The 26,968-nt window shown below is 38.5% G+C and overlaps 1 protein-coding gene across 1 annotated transcript; it reads left to right on the plus strand.

The window, feature by feature from the left end:
• Positions 1-1,926: 1,926 nt before the first annotated feature.
• On the plus strand, positions 1,927-26,421 carry LOC114683833 (interferon-induced very large GTPase 1-like). The gene is given in 3 exon segments (XM_028858188.2): positions 1,927-2,061; positions 18,883-23,494; positions 23,496-26,421. Coding segments are annotated over 2 exon segments (7,284 nt in total). The 5' UTR covers positions 1,927-2,061; positions 18,883-18,886; the 3' UTR covers positions 26,172-26,421.
• Positions 26,422-26,968: the final 547 nt, after the last annotated feature.

Below are 26,968 nucleotides of genomic sequence, written 5' to 3' on the forward strand. Positions count from 1 at the left end.
CCTGACTGAAAAATGATTTCACTTCAGTGCTTTCCTATTTCCTGGATCCATGAAAAGCTACAGAGCTTTCACATAACAAACTGAGTCTGTGGACTTTCTTGCTTCCTTCTTGGGTTGGAGCTTCTTTGGCCTCTGGCTTAAAAGTGCTTTGTAGTCTGTTTTATATTCCTTCCCAGGTTCAGCCTCTTTGACCTCTGATTTGAAGGAACTTTTCTGTTCTGCTCTCTTTGCTGTTATGCTTTGCTGTTATGTGATTTCAGAACTTTCATTGTTTACATGGGCAGCACAGCCTCCATTCCTAGCAACAGCCCCTTGGGCATGTTCTAGCACATTGGTCTGACTATGCTTGTAACCCTGGGGGAGAGAAGAAGAAAATGTTCTCTTTCATCTCATTGAGCATCCGGGATCAAGGAGCCATCTGCTATCTCTCCAAATTTTCCAGGGAACAGATGCCTCTTGTATCCAGAGCTGCTTACAAGATTAACACCTAAATGTTAACTGTGTATTATCTCTTCCTTCTCTCTTTGCCTACACAAAAATAGTGTTGTTAACTGAAGGGAACTTGACTTTGGCCAGTCCTTGCTGGAATGTAACATTCTGTAACTTTAAGACCTCTTGAGACATGGAGGTTTGGTGGGGGGGTGTATGTAAAAAGTACTTTTTTTAAATCCAAGTGTGAATAAAGTCTGCCTACAACTTAGAAGAGATAGAAACTATAATTTAAGAACATGTAAGCAAGCAATTCTTTGTTTTGCTATTTTCATTTATTTATTTTTGTATATTTTCTTAGTATAATGTTTGTGAAAGACTGAGTTCTCTGCTTAGCCCATGCTGGCCTTGATTTCTAGACTCCAAACTTAAAAGGATTACTGGCATGAACCACAACACTGAAAAAAGACAGGTTTTCAGAAATATGCCTATGTATAAAAGGCCTACATTTTTAAAAAAAAAAAAAAAAAAAAAAAAACTCAAAATACAACCGAGAAATATATTCGTAGTCAGGCATTTTATCTTCCTTGTTTGTTCTGACAATGACAAACATAACCATTACCATTAAACATACACAAGTAACCCAGAGCAGACAGACAAGCTCACTTCCTGTCTGACCATTACAGATTTCTTGAATATCCATATAGCTTATGAACATTCTCTGCAACTGATAGGTGGTCAGTCACACATTCGCAGGCTTAGACGTCATTTAGGATGGACTCCACTACTGTGATCAGCTTTGCACCCCCTCCTATGTCCCTGGCAACACTGATGATAAAAATAAGTATCACTTCTGCCCCTCCTTAGAATTTGAAACTTGTGAAAGCAGGGAGGAAGCACCACACAACTGCCTCTCCCTCAGCTTTAAAACACCATATGACAGAAAGGACAGGTGAGAAGCAGTGCTTTGTTGAAGCCCATTACAACAGGCGATTTCCTCCCATAGTGACTAGGAAAGCAGGGATTCTCACTGAACCTGGAGCTAACTAACCAATTCTGGCTAATTTAGCTAGCTAGCTCATGCCTAGCTGTCTCTGTCTCCTGGGTGCTGGTATCAGATACACCTATTGTGCCTGCATGACATTTATGTTGGTTCTGGAGATGTGCCCATTGGTCCTAATCCTTGTATAGTCAGCAATTTGTCCAATGAGTCATCCCCCCAGCACCTGCCTGATTTTCTGACCTCAGATTCTAAAAGTATGACTTTCTTCTCTCATCTAGCTCCCTCTTCCTTAAAGCTTCTAAGATCTCCAGCTTGCCTGCCCTTGTTGCTTTTTCACTCAAAGCTCAATAAACCTGGATTCTTAATGTCTTTATGAGATTAGTTACTTATAAACTGGACCCTGCACTCCTTAGTGACACAACTAATGACCTACAGAGGAACAACATGAAACTCCTCCCATCAAGAAGGAGGACTTGGAGGCTTGCCCTGCTGAGAGTAAATTCAGCCCCTGCCCTCAGATAAAGCACTGTCTGTACTGTAGCTGACAGTCTGCAGCCTTGCCTCCTCCAGGAAGGATCACACTCTCCTGCACTTCTTTCTGGAGCAGCCACCTGGCCTCAAGGAGAAAAGTAAGTGGAGGAGTAGGTGGGAAGTGGGGTGGACAGACAAGTACAAAACAGAACAAACAGAACAGACAATGCTAAATAGAAACTGATAGAAAAATAAGGGAGCTGTTGGAGAAACAGTAATTATGGCATGCTGATGCCACAAACATAATTTGGTACTGACTCTAAAGTTCACATTGCCAGCTGCTCCACTGAAAACATGAAATGAAGCCAACCCTGATGAAAACAGACTTTACTGTCTACAGCTCCCATCTTCAAGAGTTAGTGATCTTAGCCATGAGGTGGTGGCCCAGGCCCTTAATCCCAGCACTCGGGAGGCAAAGCCAGGTAGATCTCTGTGAGTTCAAGGCCAGCCTAGTTTACAAATGGAGATCCAGGACAGGCACCAAAACACCACAGAGAAACCCTGTCTTGAAAAAAAGGAAGAAGAGCCGGGCGGTGGTGGCGCATACCTTTAATCTCAGCACTTGGGAGGCAGAGGCAGGCGGATCTCTGTGAGTTCAAGGCCAGCCTGGGCTACCAAGTGAGTTCCAGGAAAGGCGCAAAGCTACACAGAGAAACCCTGTCTCTCAAAAAACCAAAAAAGAAAAAAACGGAAGAAAAAAAAAGAGTTAGTGATGTGAAAGAATTTTATGTAAGCCCAGAATAAACAAGAAAACTTCTCACTGGGCAGTCTTCCTCTTCCAGCAGAGTTTCTTGTTTTCTTACAAGGTTTATTTGGACCTGAGATCTTTACATCTTGAAGTTACATTTTCTTTTCAGACAAACACATTGCAAGTGATTAGGCAAACTGAAGTGAAGGGTGGGGAGACATGTGCCTCTCTTTAGACCCTAGAATACCATGCAAAAGAGATGGATCATTAAAAGTTGAGGGAAATAACTTGAGATAGAAGGCAAAACAATAGTTTCTGCTCCTTCTGTCACAGCATGATAAAGCAGACCTACAGTGAGACCTAGCCATTTGGAGGAGGGGGAGGGAGGGAGAACTATCCCCATGACCTCCCCATTTTCAGAAAGCTTGCAAACATTAATGAGACAATGTTAAGTCCAAATTTCTGAATACTCTTAAAACTATTACACTAATAATAAATCCAAAATTTTAAGAGGATAATGGACACATGCAATAAACAAAAAATAACTTGATTATTTGTATGACCAAATAAAATCAAGACCACATGTAAGGAGAGAGGCATTTTTGAAAATTTATTGCAGACAATGGAAAGGGACATTTGCAACAGAAAAACTAATCCAATAGTAAGGTCTATAATATAAACACCTCAAAAGCTATGGAAAAAGAAATCTTTTTTCATATTTTCAATATTTTGTTGGTTTTGCATGATGGGGAAAGCTTACTTGCCACACACAAGTGGAAGTTAAAGGACACCTCTGTGGACTATGTTCTCTCCTTCTATATTTATGTGGGTTCTAGGGAATCAAATCAGGTTGTCAGGATTATGTGGCAAATACCCACTGAACCATATGGCTGACCCAGAACAGGATCTTTCTTATATGGGAGAATAGACATGACTAGGAATAGGCCAATATGGGCCAATCAACTACTTAGAGATTGCTTTCCCTGAATTGACCTAGGAGAGGAAAAGGAAGAGTTAGTTATAGCCTGTCTCTGGCGGAGAGTCAGACAGAGTTCAGGAGCTGCAATGCAGGTTTTCCTTTACTATCTGGAATTTAACAAAAAAATCATGAGTAAATAATCACACAAATCTTTTATGAGGCAGTGAACTGGAATTTTAATGGGCTATGTCTGACCTGTCTTTAGTTAAAGGGTGTTGGAGCAGACACAGAGCTCTTCTAACTCTTACATAATTCTTTGTTTAGCATTTTAGTTTTTTAATTCACTTAGGAAGGAATTTCATCTGTCAAGAGTAAAACTTGACACTAAAGATCTTACCAAGGCTTACGATAAAACCCAGAGATATAATAGTTCCAAATACCTTGGCTTAGCATCATGTTAAATAAATAGATAGTGGTAAAAAAGATACAGAGTTTTATTCTACTTGGCCATGCTGGAATGAACATATACAGGTGAACCAATAGTCCTTAAATGTATCATCAGGGTATTGGCATGGGAGACTTAGAGTTAAAGACAGAGAGAAATGTATGCATAATTGAAAAGTCCTGGTCTGGTTGTGGTTCTATACATCATGGATCCATCAATGTCTTAGCTACTAGAAGGTGGTCGCTCAAGCAGTGTTGTCCCATAATTGTTAAATTGTTCATCTATTCACCCATCACAGAGAACAGAGCATGACTGTCATGAAAAGTTCTCCTTATCTAAGAAGTAATTAGTTCATCCCATTGAGTTTTCCTCTTTTGGGAGTCAATGTTCCTCAAGAGAAAATGTTAAGAACAATACTTACATCTGCATCTTCAGCCCAAGCACAGGCATGCAATGAAGGCAGAGATGTCAGACTTTCATCCTGCTTCAGTTACTTTGTAGGCAAAAGTGAAGAGTTAATGTTTTCTTAACAAGGGAGGTATCTAAGTCCACCAGCGCCACCAACTGGGACACAAGTGTTCAAACACATGAGGCCATTAAGGATATTACAGACTCAAGCACACATAGATGTCTTGGTTACCTCCATCTTACTTAGCAAATATAAATAAAGCTTCAGTGTCATCTGTATGCAGATGTTTCTGTGTACATAAGTTTTCAACTTTTTTGTAAAAATACCAAGGGATAAGATTAGTTTGTTCTATGATGTGCGGGGCATTTACCCACCAACCCCACAGTTCCCCAGAGTTTTCTTGAGTGTGAGCAGCAGGAAATATTACATAAAATGATTTAGATTGTGGAGATAATCAGATAGAAAATAAAGGATAGCTCTGAGAGGGCCTGGAACCTATTTCAACAGGCCCTGACTGTCTCTGCCCTAAGGCATTTATAGAAACACCAAGGGGTAGAGCAAAAGACCTCCCCCCAAGCACAGCCAAGTGCAGACCATTTCAGACACCTGCACTCGGGCCCATGGTCCTAATCATCCTCTGTATGAGGACCTCCTGGGTAAAGCCACAAGGAACCTGAAAACAGGCTCCCACAGGCCCCCCTTTCTTTCTTTCTTTCTTTTCTTTCTTTCTTTCTTCATATATATATAACTTGTTATTAATAGCTTACAGCAATCTCCATAGCTGTTATACCTCCCAGTATGGGAATAAAGGATGATAAAGATGGCATTTATTTTTTGGATTGGGTCCCAGGTGACTACAGCAGTCTCAGCTGCATCAAGCCCTTTCTAAACCAAAGACTTAATGCAATTGCAAACTTAAAGAATCCCTTAGCTTCATCATTACCATTAACAGGTTAAAATAAATATTGCTATACATAGTCACAATTCTCCCAATCTTACAACTCAAAGCAAATTCTTAACAGAACCATTTGAATGAACATAAATGGTGCTACATATAGTTAACAATTTTCTCACTCTTACAACTTTAACTCTTAATAGAATCATTTGAATTTTCTTGCTAACAGAACATAGGAAAAACTTCTGATGTTTACACAAACTTAAATATTTCCTTAACTTCAAAACAGGGTGCATTAGTATCAATAAGTTAACATAATTTCTGCAAACATACATTCAACCTTAATTCACTCATAATTCCTCCTTTTCTTTATAAATTTTTTAAACAAAACCTCGAACCTAGTTAGAAAAACCCAAACTTAAATTCCTACAAACCCATATTGAAAAGCAATATTCTCAATCTAACCATTAATACTTTGAAAACTTTTAGCAAAACATCCAAAAGCAATTTCTTAATAAAACTCTTTACACTTTAAAGTAATCTTAGTATACCCATTTGCATTTCTTACTAACAAAACATAACATTAATCCACTCAAATGTTTTTAAAATTAAATACACTAAGGAATATTACTTCTCCCTTTTCTTTATTTTTTTTTTTAAAAATCTCAAGCTTAGTTAGAAAACCCAAACTTTTCTGTTTAAACAGTTTCATTTGTAACAAAACCAGTTCCATACATAATTCCACTTTTACATAAACAGTTACACAAAACAGTTCCATTTTTAGCACAGAACAATTCATGAATCACCAGCATATATGCATATACAAAACTACATCTTGAGTCTAGGTAGAAACAATAAATTTCTTCATTTAAACAGTTACATTTTTAACATAAATAATTCCAGAAAACAGTTCCCAGGTCATTACTATAAGTAAACTCAAAATTGTCCCATTGCAATGAAATCACTATTGTTCATTTCATTTCTTAAGTCCCAAAATCCAGATAATAGATTCTGGTACTAGCCTTCCAAATATGAAGAAATCCATAACAAAAATCTTTTTGTAGTTTTATCTCATTTTTTAAGCTCAAAAAGTTAAAAAAAAGGAAATTCTGGTATCAGACTTTCACTTCCAAATATTAAGAGACGTTTTACAACCAAAACTTTTTGCAGTTAACAATTTTAGTTCAATACCTGAAGGCATCCAGATCACAGAATCCAGCAGCATGTTTAGCAACTTCTAGCACTGTGAAAGCTAGCCAATAGGGATGAAGCTCCCAAGCAAGTACCAGCTTGATCTACCCATGTTCTAAGACGCAAGTGTGCAGTATCTTCGGAAAAAAAGGTCTTATCATCAAGTTCTATGTTGAAAACAGGAGAATTGACCATAACTTGTAATGTTTGGGGGTTCTATAAGACCGCACTAATCAACACCTCCAAAAAGGGTAATGTAGTTTTTTCAGTTTTATTTTTTGCCAGCCTGTGGTGTCTAGTAGAAGAATGATCACCCACTTACAGAGTAACTCCATTTTAACTCTTTTTAAATATGTGCACATACACATTTTAGAAAGCATCTACAGTAGCAGATTTCCTAATGACATCTTTGAAGGATCTTCAGTGTTAGTTATCCCTCCATATATTCCTTCTCCATCCTGCCCTCTCATCACCCATAGTACTTATTCCACACACACATATGCCCCATTACTATCTTTGAACTATTTTAAATCAATGTGTTGTATCTCCCCTCACTTTAAACATCACCCATGGCCTCTTATTAATTCCCTAAAATTCACACATCTACATTATAGATGATAATAAGTTTCATAAAGATATTTCCATTCAAGTATATCATTTAATTTAATATTTTGAAAGGTTTCATGTTATGGGTCCAAGGGGTCTGTCCTTTTCATATACTATGTATTTAAAAAGTTATTAATGCCATAGGCAGACAAGCAGACAGAAGCATGGCAAAAACTCTAGAGAAATATCAGAACCACAAGGCAGAGTGAAGGTCCCTTCTCATACATTTTAGAGAAAGGGTGAGGTCCTATAAATGACTGAATGGCAGTCCATAGTGCATGCTTGCAATCAGGTCCTGGTTACAGGGAAGGAAGTTAAGTCTGTCAGCCCAAGACCTATATGCAAAATCTAATTGAGAGTGGAAAAAGAAAAATTTAGAAAAACAATTTAATGAAAAAACTTTGCAAAATGGCCCTATTAAATATATTCACTCCCTATATCATATCCCTTCTCCACTTCCTATCACCTTGTCCCTTTTATTCTGCACAAAATTTTGTTAAGATTTATTTATTTTTAGTTATGTATATGAGTGTTTTGTTGCATGTGTGTATGGACATTGCACACATATCTAGGGCTTGTGGAGGCCTGAAGTAGGAGAAGAATTGTTGTTCTCCTCCCCCTGGTCCCCACACTACCCAGCCAGCCTGTGGTCTTAAGACTCAGGGGAGAACAGAAGCTAGGATATAGGTGGCTGTGAGTACATAGGAGAAAAGAAAAGTTTCGAAGTCTGTGCCCAAGGCAGTTTCTTTATTGGGGTAACAGGCTAATTTATATATAGCTTGAAGACAAAGAAAAAGATGAAATACACCTAATTTGCATACACGGGTCATAATGAGGGCAAGCAGGCATTATCAAATACCAAAGAATCCCTGTACAGAGTGGGTGTAGGGAGGGAGTGTATATCACAGCAGCAGAGGTGGTGCATCCCGTAGTTTATCAGCTGACAGGATATCAACAAAACAACATATATTTGCACCAGCTTTCTGGAGAGTGGAGAATGGGGGAGAAGAGGGTGGTAGGAAAAATCTTGTTGGCTTTTGAAATAACATGACCATTTGTCCCTATGAAGTGGATCCAAGTTTTTCAACCCAAGTTGGGAATGAATGCCTGACTCCTACTGTAAACTGTTGAGAGATTTCCATGTGCAGGCATACTCCATGAACTCATTTGATCCTGGAATTCCACACAGGATCTTGTACAACTGGAGTTACAGATGATTGTATGCTACCCTGTGGGTGCTAGGAACTGAATCCAGGTCCTCTGTAAGAACAGCAAGTGCTATTAATCTGAGTCCCTCCACACAGTTTATTTCTACTTTTATTTCATATAAATTACATATTCATATACAAATTATTTCATTTATCTATGTAAAATCTTGACAGAAAATAAAATAAAATAAAGAAAATATATTTTTATCTTTGCTGAGCTCATTTTATTGTATACAAAGATTCCTTCTTTATCCATTTTCCAGAAAACATTTTATTCTTTATAACTGAATAAAACCACATTGTGTGTATATGTCATATTTTTATTATCCATTCATTTTCTGTGAATTAGATGTTTTTCTTTATTTCATTCTCCTCAAGTTCATTATTAGTATTTAGAAAATTACTGGTATTTTTCATGCTTATTTAGTACCATAATACTCTATAGATAAGAGGTAGATTATTGAATCTACTCTTTTTTTTAATTTAATTTTATTTTATTTTACAATACCATTCAGTTCTACATAACAGCCACAGATTCCCTTGTTCTCCCCCTTCCTGCCCCCTCCCTTCCCCCCAGCCCACCCCCCTATTCCCACCTCCTCCAGGGCAAAGCCTCCCCCAAGGACTGAGATCGACCTGGTAGAATCAGTCCAGGCCGGTCTAGTTCCCTCCTCCCAGACTGAGCCAAGTGTCCCTGCATAAGTCCCAGGTTTTAAACAGCTAACTCATGCAATGAGCCCAGGATCTGGTACCACTGCCTAGATGCCTCCCAAACAGATCAAGCCAATCAACTGTCTCACCTATTCAAAGGGCCTGATCCAATTGGGGGCCCCTTAGCCTTTGGTTCATAGTTCATGTGTTTCCATTCGTTTGGCTATCTGTCCCTGTGCTTTATCCAACCTTGGTTTCAACAATTGTCGCTCATATAAACCCTCCTCTTTCTCACTAATTAGACTCCCGGCGCTCCACTCGGGGCCGAGCCATGGATGTCTGCATCCAGATTCCTCAGTCCTTGGATGGGGTTTCTGGCACTCCTATTAGGGTGTTTGGCCATCCCATTACCAGAGTAGATCAGTCCCGGCTGTCTCTCGACCATTGCCAGCAGTCTTTTGTGGGGGTATCTTTGTGGATTTCTGTGGGCCTCTTTAGCACTTTGTTTCTTCCTTTTCTCATGTTGTCTTCATTTACCATGGTCTCCTATTCCTTGTTCTCCCTCTCTGTTCTTGATCCAGCTGGGATCTCCTGCTCTCTTTCCCTCGACCCTCGCCATTCATTGCTCCCACTCATACCCAGGTTGTTCATGAAGATGTCAGCCATTTCTCCATCATTGGGTAATCCTCATGTCTTTCTTGGGGTCCTGTTTTCCAGGTAGCCTCACTGGTGATGTGAGTAGCAGTCTAGTCATCCTTGAGAGAGAGGGGGAAGGGAGGGAGGGAGGGAGGGGGCGAGTGGTGGTGGCACATGCGTTTAATCCCAGCACTTGGGAGGCAGAGCCAAGTGGATCTCTGTGAGTCTAAGGCCAGCCTGATCTACAGAGCAAGATCCAGTACAGGCACCAAAACACCACAGAGAAACCTGTCTCGAATAAACGAAAGAAAGAAAGAAAGAAAGAAAGAAAGAAAGAAAGAAAGAAAGAAAGAAAGAAAGAAAGAAAGAAAGAAAGAAAGAAAGAAAGAAAGAAAGAAAGGAAAAAAAGAGAAAGAGAGATAGAAATAATAGGATAAATGGGTAGATTATTGACTCTACTCCAAAAAGAAAAAGGAAAGATATAAAAATGATAAAAGGTAGATTATTGAATCTACTATGAAAAGAAAAAAAGAGAGAATATGGATATAATAAGATAAAAAGGTAGATTATTGAATCCACATTTAAAAAGGAACTACTTGTTTTAAATATTTTACATTGGATTGGATTTTTGTATATTGTATACAATTTTGGAATGGACTTACTAAAAAAGGATAAATAATAAAATTTTTGTCTGAATTTGTCAAATGTTAATGGACTGGACATTGTTAATGTATATAATGGAATTTTTTGTCTGAATCTGTCAAATGTTAACGTAATTCTTGACTATATATATTGTGTATACCTATTGTAATTATATATAGTTTTGGATATAGTTTTCTTACATTAGTTATAAGCTTCTTTTATTATTTTAGACAAAAGGGGAAAATGTGATGATATTGTGTTCCTCCAATATTGTGCATCGTAATAAACTTACCTGGGGTCAGAGAACAGAACAGCCACTAGATAGACATAGAGGCCAGAAAATGGTGGCACACACACCTTTAATCCTGTCACTTGGGAGGCAGAGATACATCCGGATCTCTGTGAGTTCAAGGCTGCACTGGAAACAACCAGGCATGGTGACACACATATCACATCCCAGGAAGTGATGGCAGGAAACAGAAAGATTTATAAGGCATGAGGACTAGAAACTAGAGGCTTTTTAAACTTTTAGGCTTTTAGCAGTAGTTCAGCTGAGATCCATTCTGGTGAGGACTCAGAGGCTTTCAGTCTGAGGAAAAAAGAGCAGCTGAGGAATTGGTAAGGTGAGGTTAGCTGTGGCTTGTTCTGCTTCTCTGATCTTTTAGAATTTACCCCAATATTTGGCTCTGAGTTTTTTTTATTAATAAAACCTTTTAAAATTAATCTACAATACTCTGCTGAAAGTGTTTTTCAATTAGAAAAGTTTTATAGTGGAGTTTTTAGAGTATCTGATGTATAGAATCATATCATCTGTAGATAATAAAACATGGATTCCTTCCTTTCTTTTTTGTACACCTTATTAATTTCTCTTGCCCTATTACTCTGGTAAGACTTCAAGGACAGGTTAGGCTAAGCTGTGGTGTTTAGTTGGTTAGGTGTATGTCTTAGTTAGGGTTTAGGTTCCTATGGTAAAGCATCATGACCAAAAGCAATGTGGGAAGGAAAGAGTTTAATTCATCTTACAACTCTGATGTCACACTCCATCACTGAGGAAAGTCAGGACAGGAACTCGAAGCAGGAACCTGGAGGCAGGAACTGAAGCAGAGGCCACAGCATAACCCTACTTACTGGCTTGCTCAGCTTGCTTTCTTATAAAACCCAGGACCATCAACCCAGTTGTGGCACTCCCTACAGTGAGATGCCCTCCCACATCAATCATCAACCAAGAAAATGCCCCACAGACCAATCTGGTGGGGGTATTTTCTCTATTGAGGTTCCCTCTTTTCAAAAGACCTTAGCTTGTGTAGAGTTGACAAAAGCTAGTCAGCACAATGAATTAAATGCATGTTTTAAAATTTATGATGGGTTTATCAGGACAAATTCCCTATTGTAAGTAAAGGATACAGTATCATCGTATTTCTGTTGATGGGTTCAATTGATACTTTCAATATCCTGTAGGAAATAAACACTCTTGTCTCAATCCTGGTTTTAAAGCAAATACTATTACTTTGTTCTCATTTACTATACTGTTGACTACATGTTTCTCAGATGTGCCCTTTCATATGTCCATGTATGTTCCAAACTTCCCACCTTCTATCTTGGCTACAAGCCTTGATATACTGTTTTGTCATTCATCAACTCTTTTGGTTTCCCACTAATTTTTTTAATTAGTTATTGGTCTTTTCATCACCAATATTTTAATTTTTTTCTTCCTATTTCCTCACTAAAATCCAGTTTCATATCCTGTATTGATATCCTTCTTTCAATTATCTGATTCTATTCCTTTATAATTCAATCAATTTATGTCCTCTTTGATTTCATTGCATATTCTTTTTTTTTGTTTTTGTTTTTGTTTTTGGTTTTGGTTTTTTTGTTTGTTTGTTTGTTTGTTTGTTTGTTTTTTGAGCTGAGGACCAAACCCAGGGCCTTGCACTTGCTAGGCAAGTGCTCTACCACTGAGCTAAATCCCCAGCCCTCATTGCATATTCTTATATTCACTCTTTGGAACTCTCAAAGTTTTCATCCAATCAACTCTCATTGCCATCTATTACTGCTGAATTGATCATTTTTAAGCATGTCTATAGTTGGTAATTTTTTGTGCTATCTTGAATTTTCATATTTCTTGTATTTCTGTATTGGTCTTTCATTTCTGGAATTAGTTTCTTGCATTTTAAAAATTATCTATATGCTTTTAGTTGAAGTATTTATAATATTCAAGAATGACTAGAATGTAGAGTTGCAGTATTGTTTCTCTCCACTGAAATGGAGGTATAGCCCACTAGCTCAAACATCAGTCTATATATTCAAGTCAATGGTTATGATATACAGCACTACTATGAGAGTAATGTGCTAATGGCGTAAACAACCACAACTGATAGGTAGGACCAGTAAGAAAAATTATCAACTTCTAAAAAATTAATTCCTTCAAGTCCAATAACTTCTGGAGAATAAAGAAACAAGATTGCATTGTACCTTGAATGTTTAATGAACACATGTGCACAAATATGGTTGTTAAAAAAGGAAACATTTACCATTCTGCTCCAAACAGTAATTCTAGATGAAGAAATGAAGAGAGGAAAGTGTCCAGAAGAAGAAAGCAGTAAGAATTGGAACCAAAGGAACAGCTGGCATTGGAGTTACAAAAAGAAACACCATGAGAGTAGCCACTAGTCTGAGGCTCACTTTTTGGCATAGGTTAAGTAATGGTCATTTACACAATCCTACACCTAAACAAGATATATCTGGAAAGCTTGAAATTAAGAGATATTGCATGTTTGTGTTTGTGACATTATTTAACATTTTTGTGCAACTGAATGGGACTATCTTAATGTGCACTTCATTAATAAAAATTTTCCGGTTTCATTGCAAAATAATACTAGGTAACACACTAAAAGATAACTTTATCCATCACTCTATTAAAGTTAAAATCTCTTTGAATGAATAAAAAAGAAATTATACATCATTGTATATACTAAGATATTAGTTTTGAAGGACATGAGCAGAAAAGAGTAACAGTTAGTATTGGAGCAACACTAGAGGAAAACACTGGAGAAGGAAAAGTAAATAGAAATAAACTGAAACAGTAGAAACAACACAAGTTTCAGGACAAAGCTAATTCAAAAAATTATTAAAACTAGACACTAACTAAGGGAAATATAAAAGTAATGACATTGAGCAGGTATGCAGAGGTTGACTCTGTGGTCACTCATCTGAACACAAATAAACAGGCTATCTTTAGGAGGTCGCTTGCCTAAAGAGGAAGTATAGAATCTGACTACTTACCATAACTGATTGTGAGCATAAGTATGGACCCTTTCTGTAATCTGTCTTGCTTTTCTTTCTTTGGCTATATGTCTTGATTTTTGGCTTAATTTGTATTTTAGTAACAAAACACGATGCCCAAGAAAACACAATGAGTATAGTGTTGAATGTGGTTCCCTCTTTCTCTTACAGTCTCTATCTCTATCTTTCTATCTCTCTCTTTCAGTCTCTCTTCCTCCCTCCTTCCCTCCCTCCTCTTCTCTTTATCTGACACTGAAAGTGCAATGAAAACTTTGTAGATATTCTGTCTTTTTTATTATTATAAATGATAAAATTACCATACAAAGTAATGGGTTTTGTTCTGTTTTTCATATAGTGTCAGTATACAGTGTTCTGATTCTCTGCCATCTCTGTCTTCACCCTTTATTCCAATCAGTATACATACACCACTCTGTACTTGGAGTGGAAAATTCTCTGCTTAAGGCTAAAACTTCTGGAATGGACACTGGGCCCTATCCTTTACATTGAATTCTAAAGTGTTTCCATTCCATCTTTGCTACTGAAATCAGTGTTTCTTCTCTTCACTCATATCACAGGTTATCTTTTTTTCTTTTTCTTTTCTTTTTTTGGAGTCAGGGTTTCTCTGTATAGCTTTGCGCCTTTCCTGGAACACATTCTGTAGCCCAGGCTGGCCTCGAACTCACAGAGATCCACCTACCTCTGACTCTCAAGTGCTGGGACGTAAGTCATGCGCCACCACCGTCTGGCTCACTCATATCATAGGATAATTGCTCTTCAACTATCCCAAGTTTGTTTCTACCAATTCCAGCATTGTGTGACAAGGTGTTATTTGTCATCAGCCCAAAATTATGTTTCATTTTAAGTTTTAAAGACAAGGTTCAGTGTTAAATTTTCTTTTTTCTCTTTACTGTATGTAGCTTTAGATGTGTGTTTCCACTACCATGTGCTGAAAAAGATTTTCTATCATTTCTCAATGGTATTGCCTTTGATCTTTTGTCAATGAATCACTGGTTCTATTTCTGTGATTATCTTCCTAGCCCTACTATTGTTTGCCATTCATCCCTTAAAATTCTTCCATCAATACTAAATATCAATGATTGGTTTATCTTTGTATTAAGTCTTGAAGCATTAGTCCTCTGTTTTTCCTTAAGTGTTATAATTGTACTACATTATAAACTCATATAGATATTAATGTGCTTTTAATTTCATATCCCATTTACTCTTTGCTAATAGAAGAGGATTTTTCATAATTTTTAAATTTATTCTTCTGTAATACATTACATCCCAATGGGAGTTTACCCTACCACCAGTCCTCACAGTTCCCCTCTCCTCTCTCCCTCAGATCCACTCCTCCTCTGTTTCCCTTCATAAAAAAGCTTGGGGAAATCAAGCAAACAAAACATACCAAGTTACAATAGTACTAAGCACAAATGCTCATATCAAGGCTGCCAGAAGCAACCCAGTAGGAGGAAATGGGTCTTAAGAGCAGGCAAGAAAATCAGACAGCCCCCACTCCCACTGTTAGGAATCCCACAAGAACACCAAGGTAAGCAACCATAACATACACATAGAGAACCTAGCTCAGACACATGCAGGCTGTGTGATTGTTGCTTCAGTTCCTGTGAGCCACTATGAGTCCTACTTAGTTGATTTTGTGGGTCATGTTCTCATGGTGTTCTCCAACTTCTGGCTCCTACAATCCTTCCTCCCCTTCCTTTCCTGGGTTCCTGGAGCCCCACCTAGTATTTGGCTATGTATCTCTGTATATGCTCCCATCAGTGGGTGGATGGAGCCTCACTGATGATGACTGGGCTAAGCACCAATCTATGAGTCTAGCAGAATATCATTAGGAATCATTCCATTGACTTTTTTTCTGGCACTTGTGTTTGGTTCTATCCTAGGTCTGTTCCTGGTGATCCAGATAGTGATAAGCATGCTCCCCTCTTGTAGTGTGGGTCTCAAGTTTGACCAATCATTGTTTGAACATTCCCACAAGTTCTGTGCCACCATTACCACAGCACATCTTTGTAGGGAGGACAAATTGTAGGTTGGCAGTCATATAGCTGGGTTGATGTCCCAGTCCCACTGCTGGAATCCTTGACTGGTTATAGAAGATGGCCAGTTCAGGGTCCATATCCCCCATTACTAGGAGTATTTGCTAGAGTCATCTTCATTGATTCTAGTCATCTGTCCTAGTACTCTCTACCTCCATACCTTCCTCCATAACTCCTCTCCTGATCCCACATGTTCCCATCCCCACATGCTCCCAGTCCACACACCAAATCTACTCTATTCCCCCTTCCTAGGGAAATCCATTCATCCTCCCTTGAGCACTCCTTGATACTTATAGCCTCTCTGTGTCTGGAGTATAGCATTATTATTCTTTACTTAAAAGCTAATATCCATTTATAAGTGAGCACATACCATGTTTGTCTTACTCGGTCTGGGTTACCTCACTCGGGATGATTTTTTCTAGTTCCATTCTCTTGCCTGCAAATTTAATGATGTCATTTTTTTTAACAGCTGAGTAATACTCCATTGTGTAAATGTACCACGTGTTCTTTATTCGTTTTTCAATTTAGGGACATCTAGGTTGTTTCCAGTTTCTGGATATTGTGAATAAAGCTGCTACAAATGTAGTTGAGCAAATGTCCTTGAGATAGGATGGAGTGTTCTTTGGTGCAAGAATGGAGTAGCTGGATTTTGAGGTATATTGACTCCCAATTTTCTGAGGAATCATGTTTAATTTCCATAGTGGCTGCACAAGTTTTCACTCCCACCAGCAATGGAGGAGTATTCTCCTTGCTTCGCATCCTCTCTAGCATGAGCTATCTATCACTTGTGTTTTTCATTCTAGCCTTTCTGACAGGTGTAAGATGGAATCTCAAAGTAGTTTTGATTTGCACTTCGCTGATGGCTAAGGATGTTGAACATTTCTTTAAGTGTTTCTCAGCCATTTGGGACTCCTCTGTTCAGAATTTTATGGTTAGATCTGTACCCCATTTTTAATTTGATTTTTTTATATCAAGTTTCTTGAGTTCTTTACAAACTTTGGATACTAGCTCTCTGTAGGGTGTGCTGCTGGTGAAAATCTTTCCCCTTCTGTTGGCTGCTCTTTTGTTCTATTGACAGTGTCCTTTGCCTTACAGAAGCTTTTCAGTGTCATTTGATCCCATTTATTGATTGTTTATTTTAGTGCCCACACTATCAGTATTCTGTCCTCAAAGTTGAATCCTGTGCCAATGAGTTCAAGGCTATTCCCCACTTTCTCTTCTACCAAGTTCAGTGTATCTGGTTTTATTATGTTGAGGTCTTTGACCCACTTGGACTTGAATTTTACGCAGTTGATAGATATGGATCTATTTGCATTCTTTACATGCAGACATCCAATTAGACCAGCACCATTTGTGGAAGATGCTTTCTTTTTCAATTGTGTATTTCTAGGTTTATTATCACAAGTCAGATTGTCCATAGGTGTGCAGATTTATGGCTGCATCTTCAATTCAATACTATTAGTGAATGTGTCTGTTTTTATGCCACTGCCATTCAGTATTTATTACTATAGCCCTGTAATAGAGTTTGAAGTCCGGGGTGGTGACACCTCCAGAAGTTCTTTTATTGTGCAAGATTGTTTTAGCTGCCCTGGGTTTGTTTTTCCTTCTGGCTGACTATCATGGTTTCGTAGTGTGTAATGAATTGTGTTAGAATTTTTATGGGAAGTGAGTTGAATCTGTAGATTGCTTTGGATAAGATGGCCATTTTTACTTTGTTACAGCCATATGTTAATCTTTCTAATCCATGAGCATGGGAGATCTTTCCGTCTTCTGATATCTTCTTCAATTTCTTTCTTCAAAGACTTGAAGTTTTATCATGTAAGTTTTTCACTTGGTTGTTTAGAGTTACCCAAGATATTTTATATAATTTGTGGCTATTGGGATAGGTGTTATTTTCCTGATTTCTTTCTCAGCCCATTTGTCATTTGTATATAGGAGGGCTACTGATTTTTTTTAGTTAATCTTGTATCCAGCCACATTACTGAAGATGTTTATCAGCTGTAGGAGTTCCCTGGTAAAATTTTTGAGTCTCTTTTGTATGCTATCATTCATCTGCAATTAGTCATACTTTGACTTCTTTCTTTCTAATTCATATAATCTTGATCTCCTTCAGTTCTCTTATTTATTTATTCTTATTTATTCTAGTTTAAACTTCAAGTATTTCATTGAATAGATACACAGAGAATGGACAGCTTCATTTTATTCCTGATTTTGGTAAAGTTCCTTTGAGTTTCTCTCCATTTAATTTGACATTGGCTATCAGTTTGCTGTAAATTGCCTTTCTTATGTTCAGTTATGTCCCTTGTATGCCTGATCTCTCCAAGACTTTTATCAAGAAGTGGTGTTGGATTTTGTCAAAAGCTTTTTCAGCACCTAATGAGATGATCATGTGTTTTTTTTCCTTTCAGTTTGTTTAGATGGTGGATAACATTGACTGATTTTCAAATGTTGAACCATCCCTTCATCTCTGGTATGTACATACTTGATATGTATGATCTTTGATGTAGTCTTGAATTATGCTTGTTAGTATTTTATTGAGTATTTTTGCATCTATGTTCATAAGGTAAATTGTTCTATAATTTTCTTTCTCTCTTGAAATCATGCAATGTGTAGTTTGGGTATCAGGATGACTGTGGCCTCATAAAATCAATTTAGTCATGTTTCTTCTTTTTCTATTTTATGAAATAATTTGAGTAGTGTTTGTATTACCTCCTCTTTGAAGGTCTAGTAGAATTCTGCACTAAAACCATCTGGCCCTGGGCATTTTTTGTTTGAGAGAATTTTAATGACTGCATCTATTTCCTTAGGGATTATAGATCTATTTAAATTATTAATCACATCTCTATTTAACTTTGGTAATGGGTATCAATAGAGATATTTATCCATTTCTTTTAGATTTTCTGATTTTGTGGAGCACAGGTTTTTAAAGTACAACATAAAGATTATTTGGATTTCATAGGTGTCTGTTGTTATATGCCCCTTTTCATTTCTGATTTTGTTCATTTGCATATTCTCTCTTCTTTTTTAGTTAATTTGGATAAGCATTTGTCTTTCTTGTTGATTTTCTCAAAGAAGCAGCTCTGTTTTATTGATTGGGGGGGTTATTGTTCTCTTTGTTTCTATTTTATTGATTTTAGCCCTCAATTTAATTAAATAAATATAAATTAGACAATTAGATGAAGGCATGAAAAACTCTGAAGACTAGCCTCCAAAAAAACACTTACACATTAGATCATGTGGATAAGAATTCTTAAAGTAGGAACACAGACTAAATATGTATCTGTTCTTCACAGAGCCATGGAAACAACAAAGTGCATCCCTGATGAATCTCAGTCCAAAAGCAGAAAGAGGCAAGATCTCCAGGAGATGCTGACAGAAGTGGGGTTGTCTGTTGACTACTGGCTGCCTAAGCTTCAGGAAGACCTGGGTGTGAACTGTGCCCAGGCTTTACAATACTTAGAAGAAAAAGATCTCCAGAAGCTGAAGTCCCAGACACAACACACATGGGAAAAAAAGGCTCTGGAGAAGCTACTTGACCTGTCACAGCCAAAAAGTGTTGCAGAGTTCCAGGAGACTCCAGGGGAGATGATAAAGAACAGGCAGAGGCAGGCAAGACAGGCACTGCAGGAACTGAGGGCCTTGCAGTTAGAAGGGAAGAGCAGACAGGAAGAGGCAGTGAGGAGGAAAGAAGCAGAGCTGAGGCAAGCAATGGAGATCCCTGAAGAGTGCTGGCCAAGGCCTGAAGTGCCTCTGAAAGATATCACTGAAACAATGGAGAGACATCTCAGTCACATGGAACAGACACTGGCAAATACTCAAAACTTCTCAGATAGAGACCTGCTAAGATTCACATCTGGTGGGCTGGCCCTGCAGGGAATTTATAAGACCTGCCACCAAAAGGACCTATTAGTAAGGAGAGAGGAACTACTAAAGGTCCCCAAGGAATTCTTCCTCTCTGGATCTGAACAAGGAAAACGGATGGAAACAAAAGAATTCACGTCTTCTAAAGAAGAATCCCTATTCACTGAAACTGTACAGAAGTTCGGTTTCAGGTTAACACTGTCAGCCAAGGGTGGAGGCTGGGGATTTCATTTAGAAGGTGGGATGGATAAAGTCAAACATTCAAAATCTGAAGATGCTCACCAATCACATTATAAGCACTCATATTTCTGCTCATCAATGTTCAGCTACAATCCACTAGCCTCCATCCACTTTCGCAATGATCAGCTCCAGCTCTCCACTGCTGCCCTTAAGGAACTGAAAATCATTGAAGAACAGCTGGAACACACTGATGGACCAGACAGATTCCTTGCAGTGAGGAACAGGACTGAAAACTTCTTCAACAGATTTGGCTCTCATGCTAATCAAGGCCCTCTGCACCTTGGGGGAATATACCGCTGGAAGGCTGTTTCAGAGGGTTTTGAGAGTGACCAGCTAGATTGTGTGAAGCAGCAGACAGCAGAGGCCTTGGAGAGTTATATAAGTGGGAGCTACAGTGGGTTTGGGATTAAAGTTGGTGGAAGTATGACAATATCAGATTCACATTCAGTAAGATCCTACAAAAATTCAAGGAATCAACAGCTCCAAATAAAAGTCCAATTATCTGTGGCTCAGATAGGTGGACCACCAGAAGCAAATGGAATTGTTCAGTGGACAACTGGCCTTCTTTCCAGCAATAAAACCTGGTCGGTCATTGACCGAGAATTTCAGCTGGTGCCCATTTGGGACATCATCCTATCTAACCACAGAAGCAATTTTAAGGATCCTTTTCTGGTGGCTAATTGCCTGAAAGACAACTACTCTGCTCTGACAAGTGTTACTGCCCTTATCCAGGATGAAGAGGAGTTGCTGAGCTCCATAAATGAAGCAGGACATTTCCTGGATGATGTGAAATCTTGGAAGGTCTCTGACCCTGAAGAACAGCTTAAGAATCTGATGGATTTCATGCAAGCACTGGCTCATAAAACAGAAGGTTACAATGTTTGGATTAATACATGCCTCACAAATTGGCATCTACAAAATTTTCTCATAAGCACTTTCAACATTTGCAAAAACTCTTCCACTAAAAAAACCCAGTTTATTAAATCTCAGTTCCGCAGCCTTCTAGAACCTCATGTTTACAAAGTGAAAAACTTTCCTCAGGCAAGTTCAATCATACAGTGGATCTACCAGGAAGATTCAGAAGAACAGCAAGTCAAAATCGCTGAATTGTCTGAATTCTTTAAAAATTTAAAAGAAATCCAAAAAACTCTCACAGAAGCACACATCAAATTTGAGTCACCAGAAACAGTGGAAGAAGCTCAAAGAAAGGCTACACATGAGGTCACCACAGTTCTTGATGCCTTCTTGAACTATCTCAGAGAAACAGAACAGCCAGACATGCAGCTGCTGCTACTCTCCATTGCAGCTGGTGCAGGCTATCAGCTGGAAAGTAATGTTTTCCAGCCTCTCCTTGGGTGTGCTGAGATAAACTTCCTCCTGGATGAAACACAAACTGTCCAACAGAGATATCAGGAGCTCAAAACTATCTCCACTGACAGGGCACAGGCATTCCTGGTGCTCAAAACTCTGACAACCACAGTTGGAGTTTCAGCCATTTCTCCAAAAGAAAAAGCACAGCGCTTGATATTAACAAGACAGCACATAGAGCACTTACTGTCTACTAAAGTTGTACATGTCCTCACAAAATTTGAAACAGGTCATGATTGGGAGAATCTAGAGAAAAATTTGAGATTACTTATTGATGGGAACTATGAAGACACCATCTCTTCTTTGCAGATGGATGAGGTGAAAAAACAGTTGCAAAGTCTCCTGAGTAAAAAGAAAGAAACTTGTGAACAACAAAATGATGAAAACAATGAAAAAGAGGGGATAGAAAAAGGACCTTTCCTAGACCTACTCCAGCGTCTAGGTCTAGAACATCACTACCCAAAAAGGATGAGCAGAGCTGACTTTCATCAGATCTATAAGATTTCTGTATACAATACACAGCCAAGATCTGAACAGGAACTTCCCTTTTATTTCCTACAAAAGCTACTGATGCTAGATTGTGGGTTCAGACATCTGGTCTTCAAAGAGGCTGAAAAGGCAGAAAGCCAAGATTCTGCAGATCCCTCCAACCAGGAAATTGTTGATCCATATGAAGAGTTGTTTGATGACACAGATGAAGGCACTACTTCTCTGGTCACTGAGTCCCAGCCCCACATTCACCCAATGGACATCCAGATGGCCATTTTTCACTGTGCAGATGATTTTGCCAGGCAATATATTCTGTCCAAACTTTCCATTTGTCAATTTGCAATCCCCCTTGTGGTACCAAGTCCCAATACTTCTCAGGTTGAATTCTCTCTCTGGTCTCTCAGACAAATTAGGAGAAGTTGGCAAGAGTCAAGTAAATCTCCACAGGACAACAGCTACAGTCACAAGAAACAGCAGATGTGCCGTGTCTCTACCCCCATTGTGTCCTTCATTAGAGTTGGAAATGGCCTCTCTGCTTCCAAATCTCAGATCATGAACTCTCTCCTCAGTAGACATAAACATGATGTGTTTTTTCACAGACACTGCAGAGGAACCAGCAAACACTGTCTCCTGATGGAGGGAGTGGTAGAGATCTGCTGGTTTTGTCCTGGGGGCCAAGGGGAGGACATATTTGACAAGTGTGTGGCCTTCACCAATCTTCATGGAGATGCCAAAGAACATAGACAACAACTCAGCTTCCTGCAAGATGTCTCTTCTCTCATTGTGATCCTCATGTCAGCTTCTGATAACAATAAAGAAACCCAAAAACTTGTCAGACACCTGTGGCAGTCATCAAAACCTCTGATCTGTTTGGTTGATGACAAAGAAAAATTCACGACTAATAATTCTGGCAGAAGGGTGAGAATTGGCATTAGGAATAGAAATGAGGCAGAATTAACAGAAGAACTCATCACTACAATCCAACATTTAATAGAAATCTCTGGCACTGCTCTGAGCATAGAAGACTGTTCAGAGATTGCTCGAAAGCAAGGATTCATGATTGATGAAGACCAGAAAGAACTGAAGGAAGCCAAAGATAAAGCACAGAGAAATAGGGAACTTCTGGAGCAATACAAGTTATCTAAGATAAAAGAAAACTTGCTGCCCCTTCAGGGACAACTGTGGCACCGTTGGTGTAAGAAGGACAAAGAACTCTATCACCTACAAGAAAAAGGGCATCGGAGCATTGAACAACACAAGAGTGAAATTGAAATAGAAAAGCAAAAAATACGATGGCAGCAGTTTGAAAAGGCCTTCCCTCTCAATGATTTAATGCAATCTGTCCTAAAAATTCTCCAAGAAGACTCAGAAAATGACGTCAAACTCTACTTCTTATACTGGTTAAGTGTGGTTTTGGAAAATCTAACCATGGAACACTTGGAGACTTTACAAGTAAAGCAACAAATTTTGTGGTTACTGGTACAGGAAGAAAAGCAAAAGTCACAGAACAGCAGCTCCATGACACACTGCCAGAAACAGATAGAAGCCATCTCTACTGAGATACTTGACTGCACTTTTGGAATTGAGCATCTTCTCCGTGAAGTTGCCCAGATCTATGAAGCTCTGGAAGAAATTTCCTCCTCTAGAAACAGCCTTTTTCTCTGCCTCCCCCAAATTGCTGCAGACCTAATGGTAGCTGGTGTTCCCATTGAGCTGATGGATGGGGATGCTTCATATGTGCCTCTAAAGTGGGTGGCAGCTGTTTTTGACAAGATCTCAGAGAAAATTGGAGACAAAAGGCTGTTTGTTCTCTCTGTCCTTGGCCTGCAAAGCTCAGGAAAATCCACTCTACTGAATGCACTCTTTGGTTTAGAGTTCACAGTCAGTGCAGGCAGGTGTACCAAGGGGGCCTACATGCAGCTCCTGAAGGTAGATGAGGAATTCACAAAAAGAACTTGGCTTTGATTTTGTGCTTGTTGTAGACACAGAAGGACTTCGGGCTCCAGAACTCAACAACAAATCCCACAATTGGGACAATGAGTTGGCAACCTTTGTCACTGGCCTTGCAAACTTGACTCTGATCAATATTTTTGGAGAGAATCCATCAGAGATGCAGGATATTCTACAAATTGTCGTCCAGGCCTTTCTGAGAATGAAACAAGTGAAAATCTCTCCCAGTTGCATCTTTGTCCATCAGAATGTGGGAGAAGTTACAGCAAAATCCCAAACTATGGAAGGACGAAGGAGACTGGAGCAGAGACTGGATGAAATGACAGCATTAGCTGCTGAACAGGAAGAGTGCTCCAACATAACTCGCTTCAGTGATGTAATTAAATTTGATGTCAATAATCATGTCTACTATTTTGCTCACCTCTGGGATGGCAATCCCCCAATGGCCCCTCCCAATCCTCGCTACAGCCACAATGTCCAAGAACTGAAGACTGGAATTCTTAGGATTGCCCAGCAGGAATCCAGGGGAAAGATCATGAAGATCTCAGATGTAAAATTCCGAGTTCAAGATTTGTGGAAAGCCCTTGTCAGTGAGAACTTCATTTTCAGTTTCAGGAACACACAAGAGGTAATAGCCATGAGTAAACTGGAAACCATGTATAACCACTGGACCTGGGAGCTGAGGAGTCATGTGCTGGACCTTCAGAATCAGATGAACAATCAGATTCAGAATGGGAAAATCTTGACACTCACAACTAATGCACTGGAGAGTCCAGTTAACAAGAAATATGAAACCATCAAGCAAGAATTTGACAAATATTTTGAGGAGGACCCAGATAGTGAAACATTGGTTCAATGGAAAGCAAATTTTGAACATAAGCTACTAATCCTTAAAGATGCACTTATTTCAGACACCAGAACAAAAGGCAATGAACTTATCAGTCTTAAAAAAAGCCAGGAAACACTAGATAGCAAAAAGTCACAATATGAAAATGAATTGTTAGAGAAAAGCCGAACGTTGGCTTTAAGTGTGAAGGGCAAAGAATTAAGTGATGAAGAGTTGCGTGAGAAATTTAATCAAGTTTGGACAAGTTGGATCTACAGTGTGTCTTCTACTGTACCTCATGTCACAGAGCCTGACACTGATGGGGATGCTGAAAGCATTTTTCTATTGTATTTCAAAAAGGAAAAAAATATTGCAGAAAGACTTAAAAAACAGAATGGAGAAATGTTTGTCATCAATTATGACAAGCATATCCACATGAAAAAAAATTTTTTTAGAATTTCAAAGAGTTTAGATTCCTGTCATAAAGAATCCATTAACAAAATTACTAATAACATTGATTTAAGATTTAATGAAACAATTAAAAACATTTGGAAGCAAAAACGTGATTACAGTCAGAATGATTTTCATAAAATTCTGAGGATAATAGAAAAAGAACTGAAATCTGTATCTCCTGAGGAAGATTACACATTTACCAGAGATTACACCATTGACTTATCCTTGTGCTTATTCCAAAGAGCATCTAAGAGTTTTAAGGAAATGCACAAAGCATTCAAGAGAGCAAATGATCCTGTAAACTATCTGGAGAGAAAGAAAAATGATTTCTTCATGAGTTTTAAGATCTCCTGCCAAGGTGCCACCTCCATCACATCCTTTGTTGACTTCCTGTGGCTAAAGCTCACTCCTGCTATCTCTGCCACTATATGGGGTAAAATGTGTCCTAAAGTAGCTGGGGACATGAGAGCCACCTGCCCTGCATTTAATGGAAACAGGGCTAACCTGGAGAAACATGTTCTCATTGCTCTGGCAGAAGAAGAAAACTTTGATAAGTATTGGCAATACATTCATCGGCCAGAATCCTTTTTCAGGAATTACATTAGTGACCACATTAGAAGATACTGTTCAGAAAAAGAAGGTGAAAAAGTAAAAACTTTTTTAAAAATAAGTTTAGGTGACATCAAGCACGCCATCCTCACTGCCATTCATAAGACCACAGAAGTAGCTAAGGACAAAGGAAGCACTGCATCTGGTTGGTTGGATTTGTTCTGTGATCACCTGGGAAACAACCTGATCTTTCCAAGAAGAGACCTGATAAGTATCGAGCACCTGGAGATAAAGGATACTGAGTTTCTGAAAGAAGCCATGAGTGCAGCTTTGGATCCTGCAATGAAGAAGATAGAAGAGGACTGCTCAAGTAAGCCCATAGATGAAATGGTTCCTGACATTGAGAAAATTCTCTCTGAACATCTCAGTGGATGTTGGAAACAGTGTCCTTTTTGTAAAGCAATTTGTACAAACACCATTTCCCAACATGATGGAGACCACAGTGTGCCATTCCACCGTCCTCAGGCTGTCAATGGAATTAAATGGTACCGAACAAATGACTTTTGCATTGACCTTTGCACTAATTTAGTAGCAAGTAATTGTTTCCTTGTTTTAGATGATGGCAAGAAATTGCCATACAAGAAATATCGAGAAGCAGGAAGTGAGTGTGCCACTTGGAGCATCACCCCAGATTCATCTATTCAGCCATATTGGAAATGGTTTGTCTGTCACTTCAGATTAAAGCTTGAAGAGAAATATGGAATAAAATTTAAAAATAAAGGAGCTATTCCAGATTCATGGACCAAAATCACAAAGCAAGAAGTACTTGATGACTTGAAAAAATAACTATGGCCACAAATAGAATACTAACACTGCCTCACAAATTTCACATTAACCTAGGAAGCCTAATATCAATTTAGGTAGCACCTTCAAGATTCTACCTTATAAATTAAATAAGTAAAAACAAATTAGTTACTATTTCAATATTGGAAGATTTACTTCTAAAAAGCCTTTTTCTCTCTTGATTTCTTGTGCTTAAACATAATGTCCTAATTATGTGAAAACATAATAAAATCAAAATTCATTCAAAAGCCTATTTCATAGTTTATTATTTCTAATATGTGTTTAAATATTTAGTAATTCAGGAAAAGTTGTCTTATTAGAAGAAGATGCTAGCATTTCTGGCTGCCATATATTCCTTAAGAACAACTGAATGGGAAATTCAACTAACATACATCTGGGGAAATGCTAAAATTTGCCTTAAATTAGTTTAAATGTATGTTTTCACCTACTCTAGTAATGAAAAAAAAAACCTTGCTAACTTTCAATATATCAAACTTCATTGATTATTGAAGATCCCACAGTAGAGCGATTTAAGTAGCCTCTGTTCTGGAAAAACTAAACCGGATTTGGTTAGGACAAAGCCATGAATTCAGCTTGATAAAGCAAACTCAGATCTCACTAGGAAACCTCCATGGGTCTCTACAGCTCCCCCTTCTTAGTATAATAATAAAGGGCTGCTCAGACCCCTCAGACCCCTCAGATAGACTGTGTCTGTCTTAGGTTGTGTCCTTCAGCTAGACAAGCCTTACCCGTCATGGAGATACACCTTCTGTCAAGCATATTCTGTCTTAGGTTGGCAG

This window comes from Peromyscus leucopus, chromosome 1 (assembly GCF_004664715.2).
Source record: "Peromyscus leucopus breed LL Stock chromosome 1, UCI_PerLeu_2.1, whole genome shotgun sequence".
In the NCBI taxonomy this organism is placed as follows: domain Eukaryota; kingdom Metazoa; phylum Chordata; class Mammalia; order Rodentia; family Cricetidae; genus Peromyscus; species Peromyscus leucopus.